Source organism: Centruroides vittatus, unplaced genomic scaffold (assembly GCF_030686945.1).
Source record: "Centruroides vittatus isolate TY-2023 unplaced genomic scaffold, ASM3068694v2 contig_3262, whole genome shotgun sequence".
NCBI lineage: Eukaryota > Metazoa > Arthropoda > Arachnida > Scorpiones > Buthidae > Centruroides > Centruroides vittatus.
In genome coordinates this window covers 109,229-129,954 of record NW_027122093.1, presented here as the reverse complement: position 1 = coordinate 129,954, position 20,726 = coordinate 109,229, and the positions used below count along the sequence as shown (strand labels likewise).

At 31.1% G+C, this 20,726-nt stretch overlaps 1 protein-coding gene across 2 annotated transcripts in view; it reads left to right on the top strand.

Annotated features, from left to right (window-relative positions):
* Window positions 1–2,568: 2,568 nt before the first annotated feature.
* The window catches only part of DNAlig1 (DNA ligase 1), a 65,650-nt gene continuing 47,492 nt past the window's right edge, over window positions 2,569–20,726 (top strand). Inside the window, exons 1-5 of one of the 2 annotated variants that reach the window (XM_067268415.1) lie at window positions 2,569–2,675; window positions 7,054–7,113; window positions 7,191–7,380; window positions 11,776–11,863; window positions 16,500–16,640. In XM_067268415.1, coding sequence (XP_067124516.1) covers window positions 2,659–2,675; window positions 7,054–7,113; window positions 7,191–7,380; window positions 11,776–11,863; window positions 16,500–16,640 — 496 coding nt within the window. In that variant the 5' untranslated portion in view covers window positions 2,569–2,658. Of the gene's footprint in view, window positions 2,875–7,053; window positions 7,114–7,190; window positions 7,381–11,775; window positions 11,864–16,499; window positions 16,641–20,726 lie in introns of both variants that reach the window. The other variant, XM_067268414.1, reaches the window with a different exon arrangement.

Genomic DNA, 20,726 nt, shown 5'->3' with positions numbered 1-20,726 from the left:
AAATGGTTTTTGTCAGCTACTTGTCGTCTTTCTCTCTACAGCCACCACCCACGTACGAATGGACCCTAGACCATTACTGACGCGCAATTAACTGATTGCCCCTGGAAGTCGGCTTCTTACAGAAACACAGCTTCCCTATCATCAAATGTCACGGCACGTCACTGTAATTCACTATATTTATGACAGTTTTCACCACAGTATCAACTTCAGGATTAGCAATACGTGAAGCCAAGTTTTCCCGATGAATGATGCAATAAAATGTTATTAGATTTGTCAAATCATAATTCCGTTTCAGTAGAGAAATAAATCCATTTTCGGATCCAGTCATTGAAGGACAGCTATCGATATACACACAAACCAAATTTTTTTTTTATATCTATCTGTTCTGTTCTAGAAAATTGCAAATAGTACTGAGATAATTTATGGTCTAACCCGGTCTGGCCCGTGGTCTGGCCCGGTCTGGCCCCTGGTCTGGCCCTTCATCGGAAGGAATTTCAAAAAATCTTTGCAAATTGAATTTTGTTCTGTACAATATCTAACGAAAACCGAGTATTGTGATGTTGCTAAAATGTCCGTGGTGAACTGAACAACTTGCAGTTTTTCAAGTCTTCGATTATCACAAATGTGGTTTGCAATATCTTCAATACGTCTAACACAGGTATAATCTGAAAGCTAGATTTTTTTATTTCCGAAATTATTTGATTTTTGTTACTGAATTTATCAAACAGTACATTGGAAGCGCTTAAAAAACATTCCTTCACAATTTCAGCATCAGTAAACAGTTTCATATGTTTACCAAGTATATAACAAATTTCATACGATGCCTTTGTTGCAGCTGCATCTTGTGCTATTAATATTTTGTTGATGTTGCAATGACTTTTTAAAAATAGCCAATTTCTCGCGTCTAATGAGAGATCCGGGAAGAAAAGTATCATTGAACGATTTGTGTTTAGTGTTAAAATGACGAGCAATATTATCGTTACATAACTCTGGATATCTTCTATTTCGAAGTTAAGACAATGACGAAAATATACACATTTTCAAGTCTATCTTTAATCCATTTTCACCAACCACAGAAGTAACAGCTAAAAACACATGAAGAAAACCTTCACGAGGAATACTATGTTTTTTTAATATAGCACTTTCACGATAGATCAAACAAGTTACTAAACCGTGTTTGTTTTGCACTACAAAATAGACAGCTTCCCATTCGTCTTGAAACAATCTATTTTCGTCAGACATATTTCGTTTGTATTTAAAAGACACTCCTGACATGATTGATAATAATTATAAATTACATTTTTAAATAAAATGGTAGCTCATTCAATGTGATTTATTGTTTACTCAATTATAATGTCGCGTGTTGGCGCTTTGGGTCTCAGTAAATTACTAACTTTCTAAGAAAGAACAAAAGGGACTTAGCGGTGTGGGCGGAGTGACCGAATCTACTTTCTGCCGCGAAAATTTCAAAATTATTTACGGGTAACGTCCAGGCCATTCACAAAAACTCAGCGGGCCGCAAGTTGAGTATGGTGGTTATAGATGAAGGAAATTCCTCAGATTCTTTATTTGATTTCCGAGTAAATGTATTTAACCTAATTAACCTAATGTGTTTAATAGACCGCATTGTGCAATCACTACATTCAAGCTTTGTACAACACGAAGCTTTGTGTCAAGAAACGTTATATAAAGATTTAACATGATTAGACCAAGCAAACTTCAAAACTATTGTAGAGAAGAATCTTGATGATGAAGCATTGGAAATTATTACTAAGCTGTCTCCACAAATCAGCAAAGAACAAGTAATATTGGAATTGTTTTCATTTGCTTCTAACTTTGACAAATTAAAGCTATTACTTAATGATGAGAATACGGATTCCAGTTGTAACAAGTGTAAAATTTGTAGCACTTCACCATCATATGTACCAATGTGGGATCCAACAGACTTCCTGACAAGGCACATGATATACTTTTATGAACTTTATAAAGTCATTGGAAACTATCTATTACTCAAGTCCAATTTAAGAGGATATCTTCAAAGCTAAAAATCATAAAGACAAGGCTAAGAAATTCACTATCTGAGGAAAAACTGGAATCATATATGTTGCTATCCATTGAAAAGGAATTGTTAGATGAATTGATGGAGAAGCAATTGTTGACAAATTCGCGCAATCATCTAGCACTGGACTGTATGCTTTTGAACTACCTGCTAATGGCGGCCGGATGGCCGAGCGATCACGCTGGTAGCTACCGTTCTAGGGGACTCGGATCGAATCGGAACATGTCGAAAAACCCCAGGAATTTTTCGGGAGTGGCCCGTCTGGATACTTGTGGGCCCGGCCGAATCCATAACGGGGTTGCTAAAAGATGCTCTCTTAGTGCCCACAGGGCGGAAAGACTTTTTAAAAAAGCCGCCATTGACTAAAGTAACTATTTAAAAAGTTGCATTAAAAGTTAATATTATTATAGATAATATTCAGAAAATTATTTTAAAATAAAAAACTTTAATGCTTAATATCGATAATAATGATAATTATTATTTTTCAAATTGGAATTCTCAAGTAAAAGTTGCCCGATGCTGCAATCTAGCGGCCATTTTAGGAAATCGTGTACGCGGGAATTTGTTTATTGTCGTTAGTTGTTTGAATAGAAATTACGATGCAGAAAAGTATTTTGTAAGTTATTAATATTTATTTTCTTATTTCTCTCTCTCTTAGGAGTATCAATGGCTCTGACGAATAAGTGTTTGTTATATAAATACTTATGTTTAAAATGTATGAAAATCCCGTATCGTTTATATCGTGTTAATGCTGTGATGCTACCAAAAAGCAATTATCTGTACGAATTTACATTCAGAAGATCAATTATTTCCATGTAAGTCCTTGTACTGTACAATGATTAATAAACACTGTATAAAACACCAAATATGATATCACGTCTACCTTATTAAATTTTGGTAGAAGTTATTTTTAGCTAATTTGTATACGTGTAAATTACTTAAAAGTAACTTCTACTTGTATTCTGAATGAGGGATTTGACATCCCTCAGAGTTATAGACCCTGAGCAAAAAAGTCGGTTAATGTTACCTATGGAAGTGAACATGGCAGCTCGTCTCTAAAACTGTGGGGACGCACGTACTAACCTAACCTAACCAATTCTAATAATTTAGTTGGCAATAATTATGGTAATTTATTAGAATAGGTTAGGTTAGTACATGCATCCCAGCTGTTTCAGAGACGAGTCGCCATGTTTGCTACCTTAGGTAACATTAACCAAAAAGTTAATAGAACTATACCTGTAAGTGCGACCCTTTGTGGGGTTATTGACCTACAAAGGTCAGTTTCTACTATAAACGAGTATACTGCCTACTCTGTGCTCTGTGTCGATTGAGGTGAGCAATGGGTCGCCTGCCTTGTCCTCTGCCTGTAGTCGTGTGCTTCGGTGCTGGCTTTCGTTTGCACCTCGGTGTCTGCATTGGGGGAATCCCCATGCCTCTAAAACTACGGGTGCATTGCCTGGTAAAGCGGCTTTAATGCGGCTGGATGAGCAAACCTGTGGCATGGTCATTTCAAATGAAACAGATGGTGCCATTGGTTTGCTTATCCAGTAGTATTAAAATAATAAAATAAAACACTTACTGGAATATAAAGAATGAAAACAAAACACCTTGGTATTTCCAGCAAACAAGTAAAATTTAATAAAATAAAAACGTTTTCTACTATTTTTAATAGTCCTCTTCAGTTAGACTCTTTAAATTTAAAATGGAACATAAAATAGAATGCTTCTTTAAAAAGAAGAATTAGAACAAAAATAGAATGCCAGCAATAACATCATTTAAATTTAAAATAATAAAATAAAAATAACATGAAATAAAAGTAACATAAAAATAGTACAAATTAAACAGTAAAATAAAACAAACAGTATTAATATAATTAATTGTTGTAGTAAAAAGATTTCCATGCACTAGAAAGACTATCAGCATCTCTATGGTTGATGCAACCTTTGGTATTATGGGCCTTGTAAATCTCTAGTTTTTCAATGTATTTAATAAGATGTTTGTTAGTGGCAGTCTTAATTATGGAAGCTTTATCCCAATAAATATTGACATCTTGTTCTTTTGCAAAGGCTGCCAGTACTATGTTGGTGCTACCATGAGGTCTTTAAAACAAAGGTTGCAGGAGCATAAATATTCAATTACTAAACACTTGGACAGTACTGTACTGGCAGCCTTTGCAAAAGAACAAGATATCAATATTTATTGGGATAAAGCTTCCATAATTAAGACTGCCACTAACAAACATCTTATTAAATACATTGAAAAACTAGAGATTTACAAGGCCCATAATACCAAAGGTTGCATCAACCATAGAGATGCTGATAGTCTTTCTAGTGCATGGAAATCTTTTTACTACAACAATTAATTATATTAATACTGTTTGTTTTATTTTACTGTTTAATTTGTACTATTTTTATGTTACTTTTATTTCATGTTATTTTTATTTTATTATTTTAAATTTAAATGATGTTATTGCTGGCATTCTATTTTTGTTCTAATTCTTCTTTTTAAAGAAGCATTCTATTTTATGTTCCATTTTAAATTTAAAGAGTCTAACTGAAGAGGACTATTAAAAATAGTAGAAAACGTTTTTATTTTATTAAATTTTACTTGTTTGCTGGAAATACCAAGGTGTTTTGTTTTCATTCAGTAGTATTAAAGCCATTTACCGGGCAACATGACCTGTGTAACATTACATTAAAAGGGTAGAGAGGTTGTCTGTATGTGCACAGACTTTACTTCTAAAATCTGTATAACATCAAATATTCCGAGAACAGTCAAGTGAGCTACTCGAAGCTGGTGTAATCACAGGTTCCATGCAACGGGACTTCCCATTGCATGGAACCTGTGATTACACCAGCATGATTTCTGTGGGCTGTATCGTATCAAGGATCGTGTGTAGAGGTATGGTTTCTTTGATGTTTTTGTTCTTGTAGGTATGGTCTACAGCTCTGATAAGGTCCCAACTGTCTCATTCAGAAGTGTAATTGTGCCCAACCCCCAACCCTAAGATTGATTTGGCCTATTTAATTTTTTAATCCTTATATTTAAAGTTTCCTGATTTCTTTTAGTAGTAATTGTGTTTATTCAAATGCAAGACATACTTTTTTCATGTTTTATTATCTCTGAAAATATAATTCATCTTACATTCAATATAATATCGCACAAGTGAGCTTTAGTGTTTTGTGTTATATTTCTTTGTCACTAATCAGTTCTGTCTAGTCATGTTTTATTAGATCAATATTGATAATATAAAATATTTAAGAGGTCAGCTTAGTCTCATTAGTCTATTACACTAGTATCATAAGTACTCAAATGAAAATACCCGTAAAAGTGGTGAAACACTTTTGAATTTCCGATGCTTTAAATGGCATTTGGTATGATTGTGTGTGGAAAGACATGAACGTTGAATTGGTGTTGATTAGTGTAGAATTGTATGATAACATATTTTAAATAATAGTCGTTAGATTGTTACTTTGATTGGATAATAGAACATCACATGGTTGCTATAGAAAGTTTTTAAAAACTTTGTCATAGAAGCACACAATGTGGCTATTATCTTTAAATTTAATAAAGTAAATTTAAAATTAGGCCATTTGTCAAATTATTTAAAAATGCAACTTAAACCGACACACTTAAAACACCTTATGTACTGTACTTTTCCAGCAGTTACTTTATTTAAAAATTTTTATTAAAGATTTTATATGAAGTTTATTAGAGTTTCAATATTGTTTTAAACAGAATCTCTGTTTAAAACTTGATGAAGGCTTCTTAATCGAGCCAAAAACATAGTTTTATTAAAAATGAACTGCTGAAAAAGTATGTAAGGTGTTTTAGGTGTCTCTGTTTACTGTGTATTTCCAGCTTAGACTATTATGAATAATGTAAATGATATCACTGCAACATCAGTTACTCTGAGCTCAAATTCCTAACACCTTTTCTTTATAGTCAATATTTCTTCAAATTAAGTAGACTTACAGCAGGAGTTTTAGGAAATTCACAAACTACAGACACTACAGACACTCGTACACAGATGATAGCTTTTATATCATTAATATTACAGTTACTTATCTGCAGTGGTGATATTCGGCGGGTTCGCACAGGTTCGGCCGAACCCGTTGTTAAAATTTTCAGTTTTCCAAACGGGTTCGCCCGAACCAGTTGTTAAAATTATCAGTTTCCCGAACCTTGTTAAACACACGAAACATTTCTCAGTGGGTTTGTTTTTGTTTTTTTTTAAATATATTAAAATATGCGTATTGTACTCTGTAATACTACTAAACTAGAGCCTTATACCCCGTTCGTACCGAGCATTTCAATCTAGATTGTGAGCAAGGTCAGGGAGTATGTCTTGGTGCGATCTCTCTCGACCGTTTCAATCGAGGTTTAATTGCGATCGATTCAAGAGAGTTCTTGATCCAGTCATAAGATAGATCCCAGAATGCCACGCACGCGAAATAATACAAGATGGCTGTCGAACACGTGTCGGGCTATGGACAGCGAAAGAAAAAGTATAATGTATCTCGAGAGATGATGACACGTGTGTATTTCCAGAAGCGCCATTTTGCGGTAAAGATTGCCCCTGCCCGAAAAAAAAAAAAAGGTCGACAGCCCTAAAATATTATCGTTACCTGCCCTTCACCCATGGCTCGTTACATTCCAAGTACGCCACTGATTGTTAGATATACGGTTGCAAGAAAAGGTATTGTATTTATTTTTATTCAAAACTTCCATTTCATTTGTCGGTGATTATCAGGGAAAAATTTTCTGCTAGCGAACCCCTTGTTAAATATTTCGGATATCACCACTGCTTATCTGCAAAATGGAAATGAAGAAATCTGCATGACTATAATGAAGAAATTAGTTACATCTTTCACCTTTAAAAATGAAATCTAGAAATATTTAAATAATTAATTATTTATATGAATATATGTAAAGTTATTGCTTTTAGATTTATAATATTATATGAAGAAATAATAATATCTTTTTATTTTAAGAACATACTTTAAAAACAAGGAACCAGTGATTAAAAACAAACTGGAAAATAAAATAAACAGGTTAGAATTATAACTTATTTTATATAATATATTTAACAATGCAATAGAAATTAGTTGTAAATAAAATTTAATTTTAGTAAAGAATCATCTAGTACTGAAACAAAAGAAGAGAAGGCAAACACAGAAATCACATCAGAAGAAAATGAGTCAAAAACTGAAGTTAAGCAGGAAGTAATTGATGATTCTCCAATTAAATGTAATAAAGTAAGAAGAAAGAGAATTGAAAGTGATGAGGAAGAAGAATCACCTAAAGACAAAGTCCAAGAGGTACTAAATATCAAAGATAATTAAAATATGAAAAATTTTGATACTTAATAATAGGATTAACCATTATTTTTTAAGATATGATATTTACCGTTAACAATAAAAAAAATATCAAAATTTTGGGACCCTTTCTAGATTATTTTTTTATAGTTGCATAGAAAAACTGCAACAAAAATGTTGGAATAAAATACACCGGATTCTTGATCTATCATTTTTGGCAGGACTTGGGGAAAAAACGACTGACGAGAGAAAACAGTTAACATGGGAAATTTATGACGTCGATGTTTCTATTGTTTATCTGCATGAAACATATTTTCCAGTGGTAGGCTTATATGATGTCTTTCTGTAATACTAAACTATATGGTGCATGCCCATGGATGTTTGTTTACCCTACATTTTAAAAAATAGTTAAGGATACTGAAATTTGTTCTTTGTTTTCTTTTGGTAAGAACACTTAACGTTTTGACTTTTCTTGCACTTGAAGATGATACGTAGAAGTGTCGAAAATGTTAGTAAAATTAGAAATTTTTGTCACTTATGATGTGTTGATTCTCTTATACGGAAAAGGTTTCTGACTTTTTTCACTTGTCCATACATGATCTCCCCTACCTCAAGACAACGCAGCGTTGCCAACCAGGTTCATATCCGCCCCTTGAAATTATTGTAAATCCATCTCAATCCTTTATATTTATGCCCTTTATTCCTAGAAATATTAACAAGGTTTTCCCTATGTCAGAATCTTGTAAACTTTTTATCTACAATCCCTTCTTACAACAAAAAAATTTACATTTTACAATGAAGTTTTTATGACTCTCCCTTATATGATGCAAAACAGACTTCTGAATGGGCATAAGCTAAAATTTATATTTTTTCATACGATTTCAGCATACCAGACATCAACAAATATGTAACACATTCCTTTATATACTGTACTTATTTCATATGCATAAACTTTAGTTTTTCCAAATTTTTGCGACCGTCTAAAACTTTTAGTCCACTTCTCAAGTTGTTGTGATTCTATATCAAAATGTTTCAGTTCTAGTATAGCAGTAAGTGAAAAAGTATGACAAAGGTGCACCTTATAATCGAGAATGTACAGTAATAGCCAATCTAAAAATTTCCAAAAGTTTTGTAGCCCTATATTGGCATAAAAAGGCATGAAATAGCAATGAAAAGGCAATATGTATAAAAGTAGTGATTGTGAATTGGTTTTTCAATAATTAATGTTGTTTTTGGAGTAAGGCATATTTATGAAATTATTGTACAAATGGCAACTCAGACATGCTCATTTTTACCAGCGTAGCCAGGCTTTAAGAGGAAATGTCGCCAATAAAGTACAATATTCTGTAAAGCAGTAGACAAAAAGTAGCCAAAAATTACAATAAAAACTGATTAGCTGTAGTCAAAGCGTTTAACTGTTAAATTTGGCATGCTTTTATTTTTAGTACACAAAAATCAGTGTTTCAATTTAGTGCCTTCTAATGAGAGCAAAATGATTAATGTTTGATAACATTTTTCTTTCAGTTAAAATACATAGTGAACAATGCAGGAATTAAGAATACAGGAAAAATTAACATTATATATATATGGGTCCTTATTTGGGACTGGAGAAAACAACTGACAGATGCGGGAAAGTGATTGATACGGGAACAATAGATCGAGTATCCACTGTATGGACTCTTACTACAATATATTTGCATATAATTCGAACATTTTCCCATTTTTGTTACTTGTGAATTCTTACGTATGAAAATTTATTATTGAAAAATTACACATATTAAAGAAGTTTATTGTTTCTTTCATATTATTTGTGTATTTTCATCAATATTTAATGATAAATTACCTATAGTTAATTATTAAACTTTTGTTTGAGGCAAATTATTTTTTTCTTATTATTTAGTTTTTAATTGTTTTCAATATTCAAATCTAAAAAAATATGTATACTTATCAATCAGGGTTTGACTAAATAATGTCTAAAAGTTTACTAATTATTGAATGAATTTGATATTGCAGATAAATGTGGTAATTATTGAATAATTTATTCAATGAATTAATGATTAAATAATGTTTAATTTAATCAATTTAGAATTATCTGGAAAAAGAATTGTACAAAGTGCTCTTATAAACAAAGAACATTATAAATTACATCATGTAAACTAATGAGCCTGTTCTCTTCCAGTTCATATAACTTTTGTCTTTCTGTAAACATCATTAGTTTTTGTCTTGCCACTTATTTCTGTCTTTGAAATGGTCTTGACTTTTCAAGTTTTATTATTGTCCTATTTTTCTTGTATTGATAAATATGTTTTTATATACATGCCTACTATAGTTCACACAGTGAAAAAATAGACATAAGTCAATCTGAGGTGGAAGGGTATGGAAGGAAACATGGGAAGTGACACATGGATCTGATTTCTTTCAGTTGTTTTGTTTCTTACATTTTAAAAAACGTTTTAAACTGTCTTTATCATAAATCATTTTATTGTTTTTATTTATTTTTGTAAAAGTTTTATGTATGGTAGGCATGTTTCCATCATTAAATTCCTTGTAAATCGGGACTTTCTGTACTTTGTTTATTTGTCGTTGGTACTCAGATCCTGTATAATCGGAAATAAGGGGCATTTTGTAAAAAAGATGAAGAAGAAATATCCTCCGGGCTTCAAAATTGAAGAAATGACAGAAAACAATTTCTGGTAATCATTTATAAAATGGAAGACGTAGATGGATGTAACTTTATCGTATTTTCCAATTTCTTGTAAAGTCCGGAGGATATTTCTTCTTCATCTTTTTTACAAAATACCTTATTTCCGATTATACGGATCTGAGTACCAACGACAAATGGACAACGTACAGAAAGTCCCGATTTACAAGAAATTGGAAAATATGATAAAGTTACATCCATCTGTCTTCCATTTTATAAATGATTACCAGAAATTGTTTTCTGTGTTTTCTGTCATTTCTTCAATTTTCAAGCCCAGGGGATATTTCTTTTTCATCTTTTTTACATCATTAAATTAATAAGCAATGTGTCAAACATGTTTATAAACCAGATTAATGTGTGCAGCAGGCCAGATTTGTTCTGGGGTTAATCATAATCTAAAGCAAAGATTGATAGATGCTTTATATATGTGATTTATAGCAAAGAAAGGTTATCAAGTTCAACTTTGGTTTATAATATGTTCAAAATTATTTTGAGTGTTTCATTTAAAATAATAAAATTTTTACATTTTTTTATTTTTTGTTATTAAATACATAAATTTTTACATATCAGATACAGTGGAACCTCACTTAACAAGCATAATTCGTTCCAGAATCTTACTCGTAATGCGAAACACTTGTTAAGTGAAACTGTTTTTCCTATATAACTTAATGTAAAATACGATAATGCGTTCCATGCCAAAAAATACTCAAATATTTTATGTATAACGTTTATTTAAAGACAGTTATACAATATACATTGTTAAGGAGCATGAATGATCATCATCTTTTCTTTTAGCGCAGAATGAACCAACCTGGAATGCGAATTCAATTTGTAGAAAACAAAAAAATTACAGATAATATGTCTGATAAACATACCAAATGATCCAAATTCTTATTATGCCAAATTACGGCAAATTCTTGCGCTATGTAAAGGCTATAATTAAATATTACTAGAAGTTAAATAATTTGACTAGAGATAAGCAGTTATGTTTCCATCTTGTATGAAATTTATTTATTATAAATAGTTAATTTTTAATTTAGATATTTCTAAAATTTAAGTTGGAATTGGTCATTAAATTTAATATGAGATGGCAGCATAATTATCTACATCTAGTCAAATTAATTAATTTCTAATATTTAATTATAGCCTTTACATAGCCCAAGAATTTGGCATATCGTTTGGCGTGTTTATTATATAATGGGCGATGGTTGTTGATGTTTATGCAGTAATATGTGTGAACACAAGTTTGGAAAAATTTGATCACAAGCGACACTAAGATGCTAGTGGAACGAGTGCTAAACACAGACTGGTGGAGCATGTGCACAATCTGGGACTTCCCCTCTCCCTGTCATTCGTTATGCGAAACATCACTCGTTAAGCAAGTCCTTTTTTTATAATTTTGGTTTGCTTGTTATGCGAAATACTTGTTAAGCGAGGTTTTACTCTATGTAAAAATTCATAAAAGTAATAAAAATGTTTACAAAATATATACCATATTTTACGGACTATAAAACGCTACGGACTATAGGACGCACCTTAATTTTTAAGCAATTTTTTAAAAAAAAATACGTATAAGATGCTACGGACTATAAGACGCACCTGAATTTTGGAGGAAATTTTTCAAAGAAAAAAGTGCGTCTTATAGTTCGTAAAATACGGTAATTAAATTAATGAAAAAAATTTTTAATATATTTTAGCATAAAGTAAAAGAAGAAAATGTGCATTCAAATGGAATTACTAATAATAATTTTGATCAATGTCTGAGCATTCCTAGAAGGAAAACAGGTAAAATATTTAAAATTAATGTATAAACTAATAATATAATGTTTATGTAGAAATACTAAGATTTATTTGTATTGGAAGTATTGATGATTATTGTTTGAATTGCAAATGATATGTCAATATATTTCCATAAAGAAACAAATTTAAGTTTGTGTTACTTAGACATATCTACATGTATATGGTATTATGTCTACTATCTGTAGTCATTTTGTAACACAATGATATCTAAACATAGAAAAGGTACATGTGGCTATGAATTTAAGATTACAATGGAGCTTAACTCCATTGTAATCTTAAGGAACCTTCATTGTATGTTAATCTGTCATTAAGCAGCACATACCTGTGTTGAAAAAGGTAGATTCTGCTTGTTAAGCTTAATTTAGTTTCTTTCTTTTATATTAGTCCAAAATTATATTAAGTCCAAAATTATTATATTAAGTCCAAAATTTCTTTTTCTTATGAAAAAGCATATATTTTGAGTTACTTTACTATTCACATATTCTGTATTGGAGACTGGGGAAATCCTTTTTATTGGCTTTGTTTGGCTATGAAAATGACTTGTGGCAATTCCTGTGTGGAAACATCATAAGAATTGCTAGCAGTAGCATCCACATTCCATTGTTTAGGATTTTATTATCTATTTATGATAACTAGAATTAGATTTTTATTTCAAGATGAACATTAATGTTCATCTTGAAATAAAAATCTAATTCTACTGTATTTAAATTAAATGCAGTAGACATAATTATACTATTCAGGGTTCCTACACACCTGGATAATCAGGAATTTTTATTAGTTTTGGAAAAAGTCATGGAAAGTCAGGGAATTTGTCGAAAATTGTCAAAAAGTCAGAGAATTTGTCTCCTTAACTGCCTTGTTGATTTTGTTTGCTGAATATGGCTGACCAAGCATAGCCATCTGCAGGCGGCACGAAGTAATGCTGCAATCTTTAATAAGAAAATATACCAGAATCCATTTTGAATCCGAAATGGCTTTTTTCACCGTTCTGAAGCCATATAATTTTACAGTTGTGGATTAATAACAGGATAAACTACTATTATGTAATAGTGTTTAATTTTTAATTTCAATAATTCAGTGATTATAAAAAGATGAATTTGTTAATTAGAATACAAAATAAAATAGATTTCAAGTTTTAAAAGTTTACAAACTTTTAAAACTTGAAATCGTAATTTATTAGAACGTTCACTTCAAAATAGCTAAATAGATCAGTAAAAATCTGTAATTTAATTGTTTTTTACGTTTAAAACATTACTATACAACATAAAAAATTATAAATAGCTACCTGACATTTACAGTAAAATGCTGGTGCCGACTAGTAGTTTTTTACATTTGTTGTTAGGATTTTCCTTGAAAGAACTGAACTGCAAGCGTATTTTTTCCCCTCCCATTAATTTCCACAACTTTGATACATAGTTTAATAATTAGTTTAACAGAAATGATGTTGGGTAACAAATATCCACTGATTTAGGGATCATACCTGTAATAGATATACTGTAGTTATCGTTTTGAAAATCAACTAGGTAATCCAATAGTTTAACCAATGTTAACTTGCTTATAATTAATTATAAATTTAAAAAGCTGGTAAATTTTTAAAAAATTAATTAAATTACTAAAAAATTAAAATAAATTTGATAATCGTTTGTGCGAAACAACGCCAAAACAATTTTTATAGTTATGTTGCGAAAAGAAAGAGATTTGTAGTTACGATTCTATGCGCTGAACTTCTATATTTTATTAACATATAATTGTAATTTCATTTGATGTTTATTTCTATATTTATTTTATTTTACTTAAATTCTATAGATTTTAAGAATCCTAATTTTCGTAATACTATGACGTCATAGGAATACAAGTCTCACTAAAATAGAAAAACATAAAATAATTAAATTATTAGATGAAAAAAAGGAATGAACAAAAATTTTTTATAGAAACTTGAGAAATAGTCAAGACAGTGCAGCTCTCAAGATCGATCATTTGCAATGGAGTCGGATTTTCCATTGTTTGAAAAGACAATGAATACTTCTGCGAACTCTGATTCTTCGATTGACGTAAGTAAATCGCAGAATCCATTAGATCCCCATCATAAAGCATGGGTGACGGTCCTACAGGAAGGTGATAAAAGCTGGTGTCTCAAGGACACGAGGGAGGCTGTCGAGAGTCATCTCTTCCGTAGCCATCGCCACCAATCACCTCCAGTCATTTGCCTTTTCCCTCCACTTTATCTCTACTATTTTGCTGCCGCTGCTGCCTTTTCCTTCCACAAATTAATAGTTGCCTTTCAAAAGGACGACTTTTCTAACTCAGGAAAAACACGAGTGATTTACGTTAGTGCTAGACATCGAACAGAAATCAAATAAACTTTCCTTTCCGGATTATTCACTGAACATTGCTCCAGATTCCACTACCGCCACTACGAACTTAAGACGAGAAACAAAGACAACTTTAGCTATATTGTAAGCATATTTTTACAATAAGCAGGTTAAATGGTAAAGAGGTGTCTTTGTCCGTCTGTCCCGCGTTTCCCACATACTTATTAGACCCTCGACTTTCCTGACGTTGGGAAAATTAACTTTATCCCCTTTATTTTCCCAAAGGGAAAGAGCAGTCATATCTCACACAAGCAAAATGCAAAGTTTCAAATCTTATGTTCTAATTGACGTTTGAAATTATGTTAAACCTGAGGAAGGCTATTTAAGATTGCTGAAAACATTAGTTTGTTTATTAAAATTTGCTATAAAAGTGAGAAAGATGGTTTGTGATATGATTTGCAATAATTATAAGATTTGTAATTAAGGGTTAAAATAGATAAATTTTGTCTCCATTCTTAAGAAAATTTTATGCAAAGACGAAATTTAATGCAAAATTAAATAAATAATAAATAAAAATTATTAAAAATAATTATTAAAACTCTGGCCTTTACACCGAAACCAAAATCAAAACGGCGGCAACGGAACATTTTTTTCTTTTAATGAGTTGCCAATTCAGCTAATTTTTTTGCTAGATTTAGTGGATTTGTTAGAGAAGCTATAGTATAAACTTACACCTATCCCTCTTTATATACAATCTATTTTTACGCAATTTTGAAATAATGTGGTTGACAAAAGAAAACTAATTCTTTTTTTACATGATCAATTTTTTTATGAGGGAAAAAATGCTTTATTTGAAAATTTTTTAAATTTAACTTTTTGTTAAAATTATGTTGCTGTTTAAAAAAAGTTACTCTTTTTGTTGAAAGATTTTAAAATTACATGTTTCTAAGTCAAGAGTTCATTTTAAGCACAGTACAGTATTATTTGTATATCAAAGAATACTGTTTGTTGATTTTATGCTATCTTGTATTTACTAGATATACATACAAATAATATTGATAAATGATGATAAAATAAAAAGCTCAATGTTTCGTTTGTAAATTGTTTATTTTTTCATTACATTGAAGTTGTGGATTCTATCATACATTTTTTTACAGGATGTATGCATACTGTATTTTTTTAATGTGGTAGTCTTTGAAACATACAACTATGCAAAAAGAGGGATAGATATACTCGATGTTCACAGTAAATAAAATGCTGTTTTATTATGTCAATATTCCACACCGTAAGAAATGTGAGGGTCAGGGAATTTGGACAAAGTTGGTCAGGGAAAACCAGGGAATTCAAAACAAAAATTTGAGTAGGAACCCTGTATATTGATCTAAGTATAGTTAAACCTATTTTGTTTTCTTTTATTGCATTTTTTGCTGGTTACTTTATGATTTGTATGTATACATTACCGGCAAAACCCGATTTTCCCGTAGACTTCCTCGCAGCATTTATTCGGATTAAAGAGACATACATTCACATTACGTATATACAGCTACCACATCTGACATTGAGAAGAATAGGTTAGGTTAGGTTAAAATGCGCATCCCCATTGTTCCCTGTCTTCTGATTGCTGGACTCGGAGACGAGCCGCCATCTTCGATATGTAGGGTAACATTAACCCTGTTTTTTATAATTAAGTAGACTATGTTTGAATAAATATTGTTCATCTAATTGATTGCCTTTTAATTTTATTTTAACCAATAATATACTTGAATAATAATTCTAAATTAGTTTGGCGTAAAATTGGGTTTTGTCGGTAACATATACAAGACAAACAGATATTCAGTACAAGCATTTGAATTTGTGAAATTACATTCTGATGCATTAACTATCAAATCAAATTAATAAGTTCCACCCTGAAATTTTATTTAGAATGTATTTTTTGAAGAAGCTTGTTGAAAATGATCAAAAACATTAGAGTATAATTACAATTATACTGCATTTAAATGTATTAGCAAGACATTATTATTAATTTCACTGTCTTCAGACATTGTAATGATTGATGATATTAATCTTACTAAATATCAAATTGCTAAAATTTTGTATGATATGGAATTTTTATTTTTACATTTTATTGTTGTTGTTTTAATAATTTCCAAATATTTCAGCATTGCCAAGATATTTTGAAAGCCTCAAGAAAATTAACTTCTATAATGAAACAAAAATTAATATAATTTTAAAATATTTATAAATATGTAGATTTTTGTCAATGAAAATATTTGTTAATGAAATGGTAATTAAATCTTAATCTTCTGTAGCCCGAAAACAAATGAAGAGAACAGTTATTAGAAATGGAAATGATTTTGCAAACATTGCAAAAAAACAAAAGATGTCTGAAGAAGTTGCAGTTAAAATAGAATTAAATGAAATTGAAAAAGAAGAGAAACATATGAATGAAGGTATTTTCTTTATTTGGACAGTTCAATTAATATATTTACATTTTATTATTTTAATTAATTAAAATATTCATGTATAATTAAAGTATTTGATATGGTCAGTTGGTTAATTGAGTTCTCATAGTTATATTCAAAGAATTTTCTTTCAGGTAACAAATACAAGTTAGCTTGAATATATATATATATATATATATATTTATCCATTATGGTTGGTTAATCCTACATATAGGGAATGTGAAGAACCAACTGAAGACTCGACCTAACGTCCATTCCTCACTCCTACATTGGACAATGTGGAAATAAAGAGCCAATTAACTGGTCTATCAAATTGAATGAAGATGGGTAGCCATTATAGGATTAACCAATCATAATGGATCTCTTTATCATACATGGTAAATCAAATAAACAGAAAGGCATACCAGCTGGGATGTTGCCCAGGTTAACAAGGTCCTCACTGTGTTAGTCAGAAAACCGGGACATTTGTAAATATGCTACTGGAATACAAATCATGATTGATACCATCAATGATAGAAGTCTGAATGAAAAGGAAGTAGAGCTAACTGAAAAGCTAGAATAGAATAATGTACATATAGCAGATATCACTGAAACTAAGAAAATTAATGTTGGGGAGACAAGCCTAAACAATAAATATAAGTTGATCTACTCAGGGAATGATACTCAATGCAAGGAGAGTGTAACAATAGCATTTACATCTGCTATGGAAGATAATCTTATAAAATGGGAAAAACCCTCTAGCAGAGTCATCTGGGCAAAATTTAAAATAGGAAATTGGATAATGAGATTTATCTGTGCCTATGGACCTACTGAAAGCTCAAAGAAGGAAGATATAGAAGAATTTTATGGGATCAGCAGTAGAGACAAACACTAATGAAAAAATAGTTCTAGCTGGAAATCTTAATAGTAGAGTGGGAAATGACAATTACATCTATGGCAGCATTTTAGGTAAGTTTGGTGAGAAAGAAAAACCTAACAACAATGGCAAAAGACTGCTCAAGTTTTGTGCTTGTCACTCACTAGTGCTTACTAATACAATATTCCAACACAAAGAGAGTCATAAATTCCCATGGAGAGAACACACTAGAAATATGAAAAGCATAATTGATTATATTACTGTAGACATGGACATTATCCATTTAATTGAAGACACAAGAGTCTTTAAAGGTTTTGAAGTTGATAGTGATCATCATTTTGTACTGAGAAAATTAAAAACAGTTATTAGGAGTAGGAGACGTAAAAAAGTGTTTCAACAAATAAAAATAGAAAAGTTATCAGATCTATCAAATGCCATTAAATACAGAAATATGGTTAATACTGCAGCTAATAACATTTCCATTACTGAAATGGATTTAGAGAAGGAATGGCGAAAATTCAAGGAGACATTGATAGAATCGACAAAAATAGTATGTGGGGAAATCATTTGCAAAGATAGGAAGGTTAGAACTCCATGATGGATCATTGAGATTAGACAAGCAGTATAAGAGAAGAAGGCAGCTTATAAAAGATATCTGGCAAATAAGACCAAAGCAACCTTTTAGATTATAAAGCTAAATGTAAGACAGCTAAACTGTGTGTAAAGATGGCTAAACAAAGATACTGGGAAAATTTTGGAACAGAAATAGAAAGCAAGTATAAAGAGGGGGGGCAAAACGTTCTGGCAATTAGTAAAGAATCTCAGAACCAGTGGGAGTTCTCTCGTTTGACTAAATCTGTCACTCCTTCATTCAGTAGCTATTCAAAGCATTTGCTCCATACCTTTAGAATATCTTTTTCTTTTATCATTCTTTATTCCTCTAGGTACAGTTTAAGAATGATAAAGGTGAAATTATAACAGAAGAAAAAGATATTCTAATGGTATGGAGCAAATACTTTGAACGGTTATTGAATGAAGGAGTGACAGATTTAGTCAAACAAGAGAAAAGTACAGAAATTTTGCAAGTATCAGATCCTATATTGGTTATAGAAGTGGATAAGACCATCAAAAACATCAAATGTGGAAAGGCCACCAATGTAGATGATATCAGACTAGAGATGTTAAAGTATGGGGGAATAACAGTTGTACACTGGTTACATCACATTATTCAAAGATGTTGGTCTGAAGGGAAGGTTCCAGAGGATTGGGGAAAAGTTAATTTAATTGCACCAATTCATAAAAAAGGAAGTAAAACAGAATGTAGTAATTATAGAGAAATCTCGCATCTCAATATACTGGCTAAAATTTATGCCAGCATTTTAGGAAAAAAAAGGGTTAGACGAATAGTTGAAAGTGACCTAGAAGAACGGACAGGCTTTAGACCAAACAGAGGATGCCAAGATCAAATATTTACACTAAGGCAATTGACAAAGAAAGCATGGGAATATCACAAGAAACTATACTTGGGATTCATTGACCTAGAGAAGGCATTTGATAGAGTGCCTAGAGGATTACTTTTTGAAGTTCTTAAGAAATATGGTATCAAGAGTACTCTACTCAGAGGAATCCAAAGCTTGTATAGGAAATACAAATCAGCTGTAAGGATAGAAGGACAAATTGGTGACTAGTTCCAAGTAAAATGGGGTGAGGCAAGGATGTAAAGTACATTGTCTCCTTCATTATTCATAATTTTCATGGATAATTTAATAAAAGTATCAAAACTATTGACAAACTTGAGTTTGGGAAATATAAATATTGGTTCTTTACTCTATATGGATGACATTGCCCTACTATTCAATAAACTCAAGGACCCCCAGCAATCTTTAAATAATTTAGAGGAAAGTTGCAGGAATTTCAGTATGTCAGTCAGCTACGAGAAAACAAAGGTTATGGCTATATTAGAAAGACTTTAACAGTTAAATTTGATAACAAATGCTTAGAACATGTCAATAAGTTCTCAGTTAGATTTGAATGGATTAAGCAAGGCAGGTCAGACAAGAATCCAATTGATCAAATATATCTGGAACAATCTTGAAACCTATATTGACATATGGTTCTGGGAGTTGGGTGAGAAATAAGAGAATTGACCAAACATTAGAAGCAGCAAAAATGAGAGTTTTTAGAAAAATTAGTGTTGTTAATAGATGGATACAGTAGCAAAATCATATTAAAAATGAAGACATAAGAAAGAAACCTTAAGATAATAAATATTCAGTTGAGAGTAAGCAAGGCTAATCTGAGGTGGTTTGGCCATTTGAAAAGAATGGGAGATCGACCGGCCAAACAGGAATTTGAAGCTAAAACCAAAGAGAAAATGCTAAAGAGACAACCTAGATGAAGGTAGAGTGATAATGTTAAGCAGGCTTTAGAGGAAAGGAGTTTAACTTTATTCCTGGCTAAAAACTTGTCTGTTAGGAGAGTTTTGAAAAAAGTAGTGGGTGGTAGTATAAAAGTTTGATTTTTTTCACCATGTTGATCTGTATACCATCTGGGTATCAACAGGAATTGATGATGATGATGATGATAATAATATACAGTAGAGCATCAATTATCCGACCCCCGATTAACCGACTTATCGGTTAACCGACCGCGTTCTGGTCGGCAAATTCAAATGTCCGCTAGTGATGTGGCACTACAATATTTGGTTATGTCTTGGCTACTTTAATATTATTTTTGTTAAATTTTTGCATGTTTTAGCTGGCAGCACTGGCTCGACCGTGAAAGGGAGGCTAGTATTTAAACCAGGCCTAATACACTATACTAATAATGTATTTTTTCATACTTTTCGGTTATCCGACTTTTCAGTTATCCGACCAACCCCAGTCCCCAATTGAGTCGGATAATCGATGCTCTACTGTATCTATATTTTTTGTATGAATTTGGCTTAAGAATAAATGTTATGTATTGAACCTGATTTCTAAGAAAACTGGAGGAAAATAAATTTTTTATTACTTACAGATTGTTTTCTATCCAGTAATTTATAAATGCAGTTAATAATAATTGAAATTTTAGAATTATTAACATACATAAAGGAACGAATTGAACATTTCATTAATATGTTAGAAAGAAGTAAAAATTTAAAAAGCAGTAACTGTTTAATAAAATATTTATTTAAATAATATAAAATGATCAGAAAGAAACAAAACTTTTAGTTATGT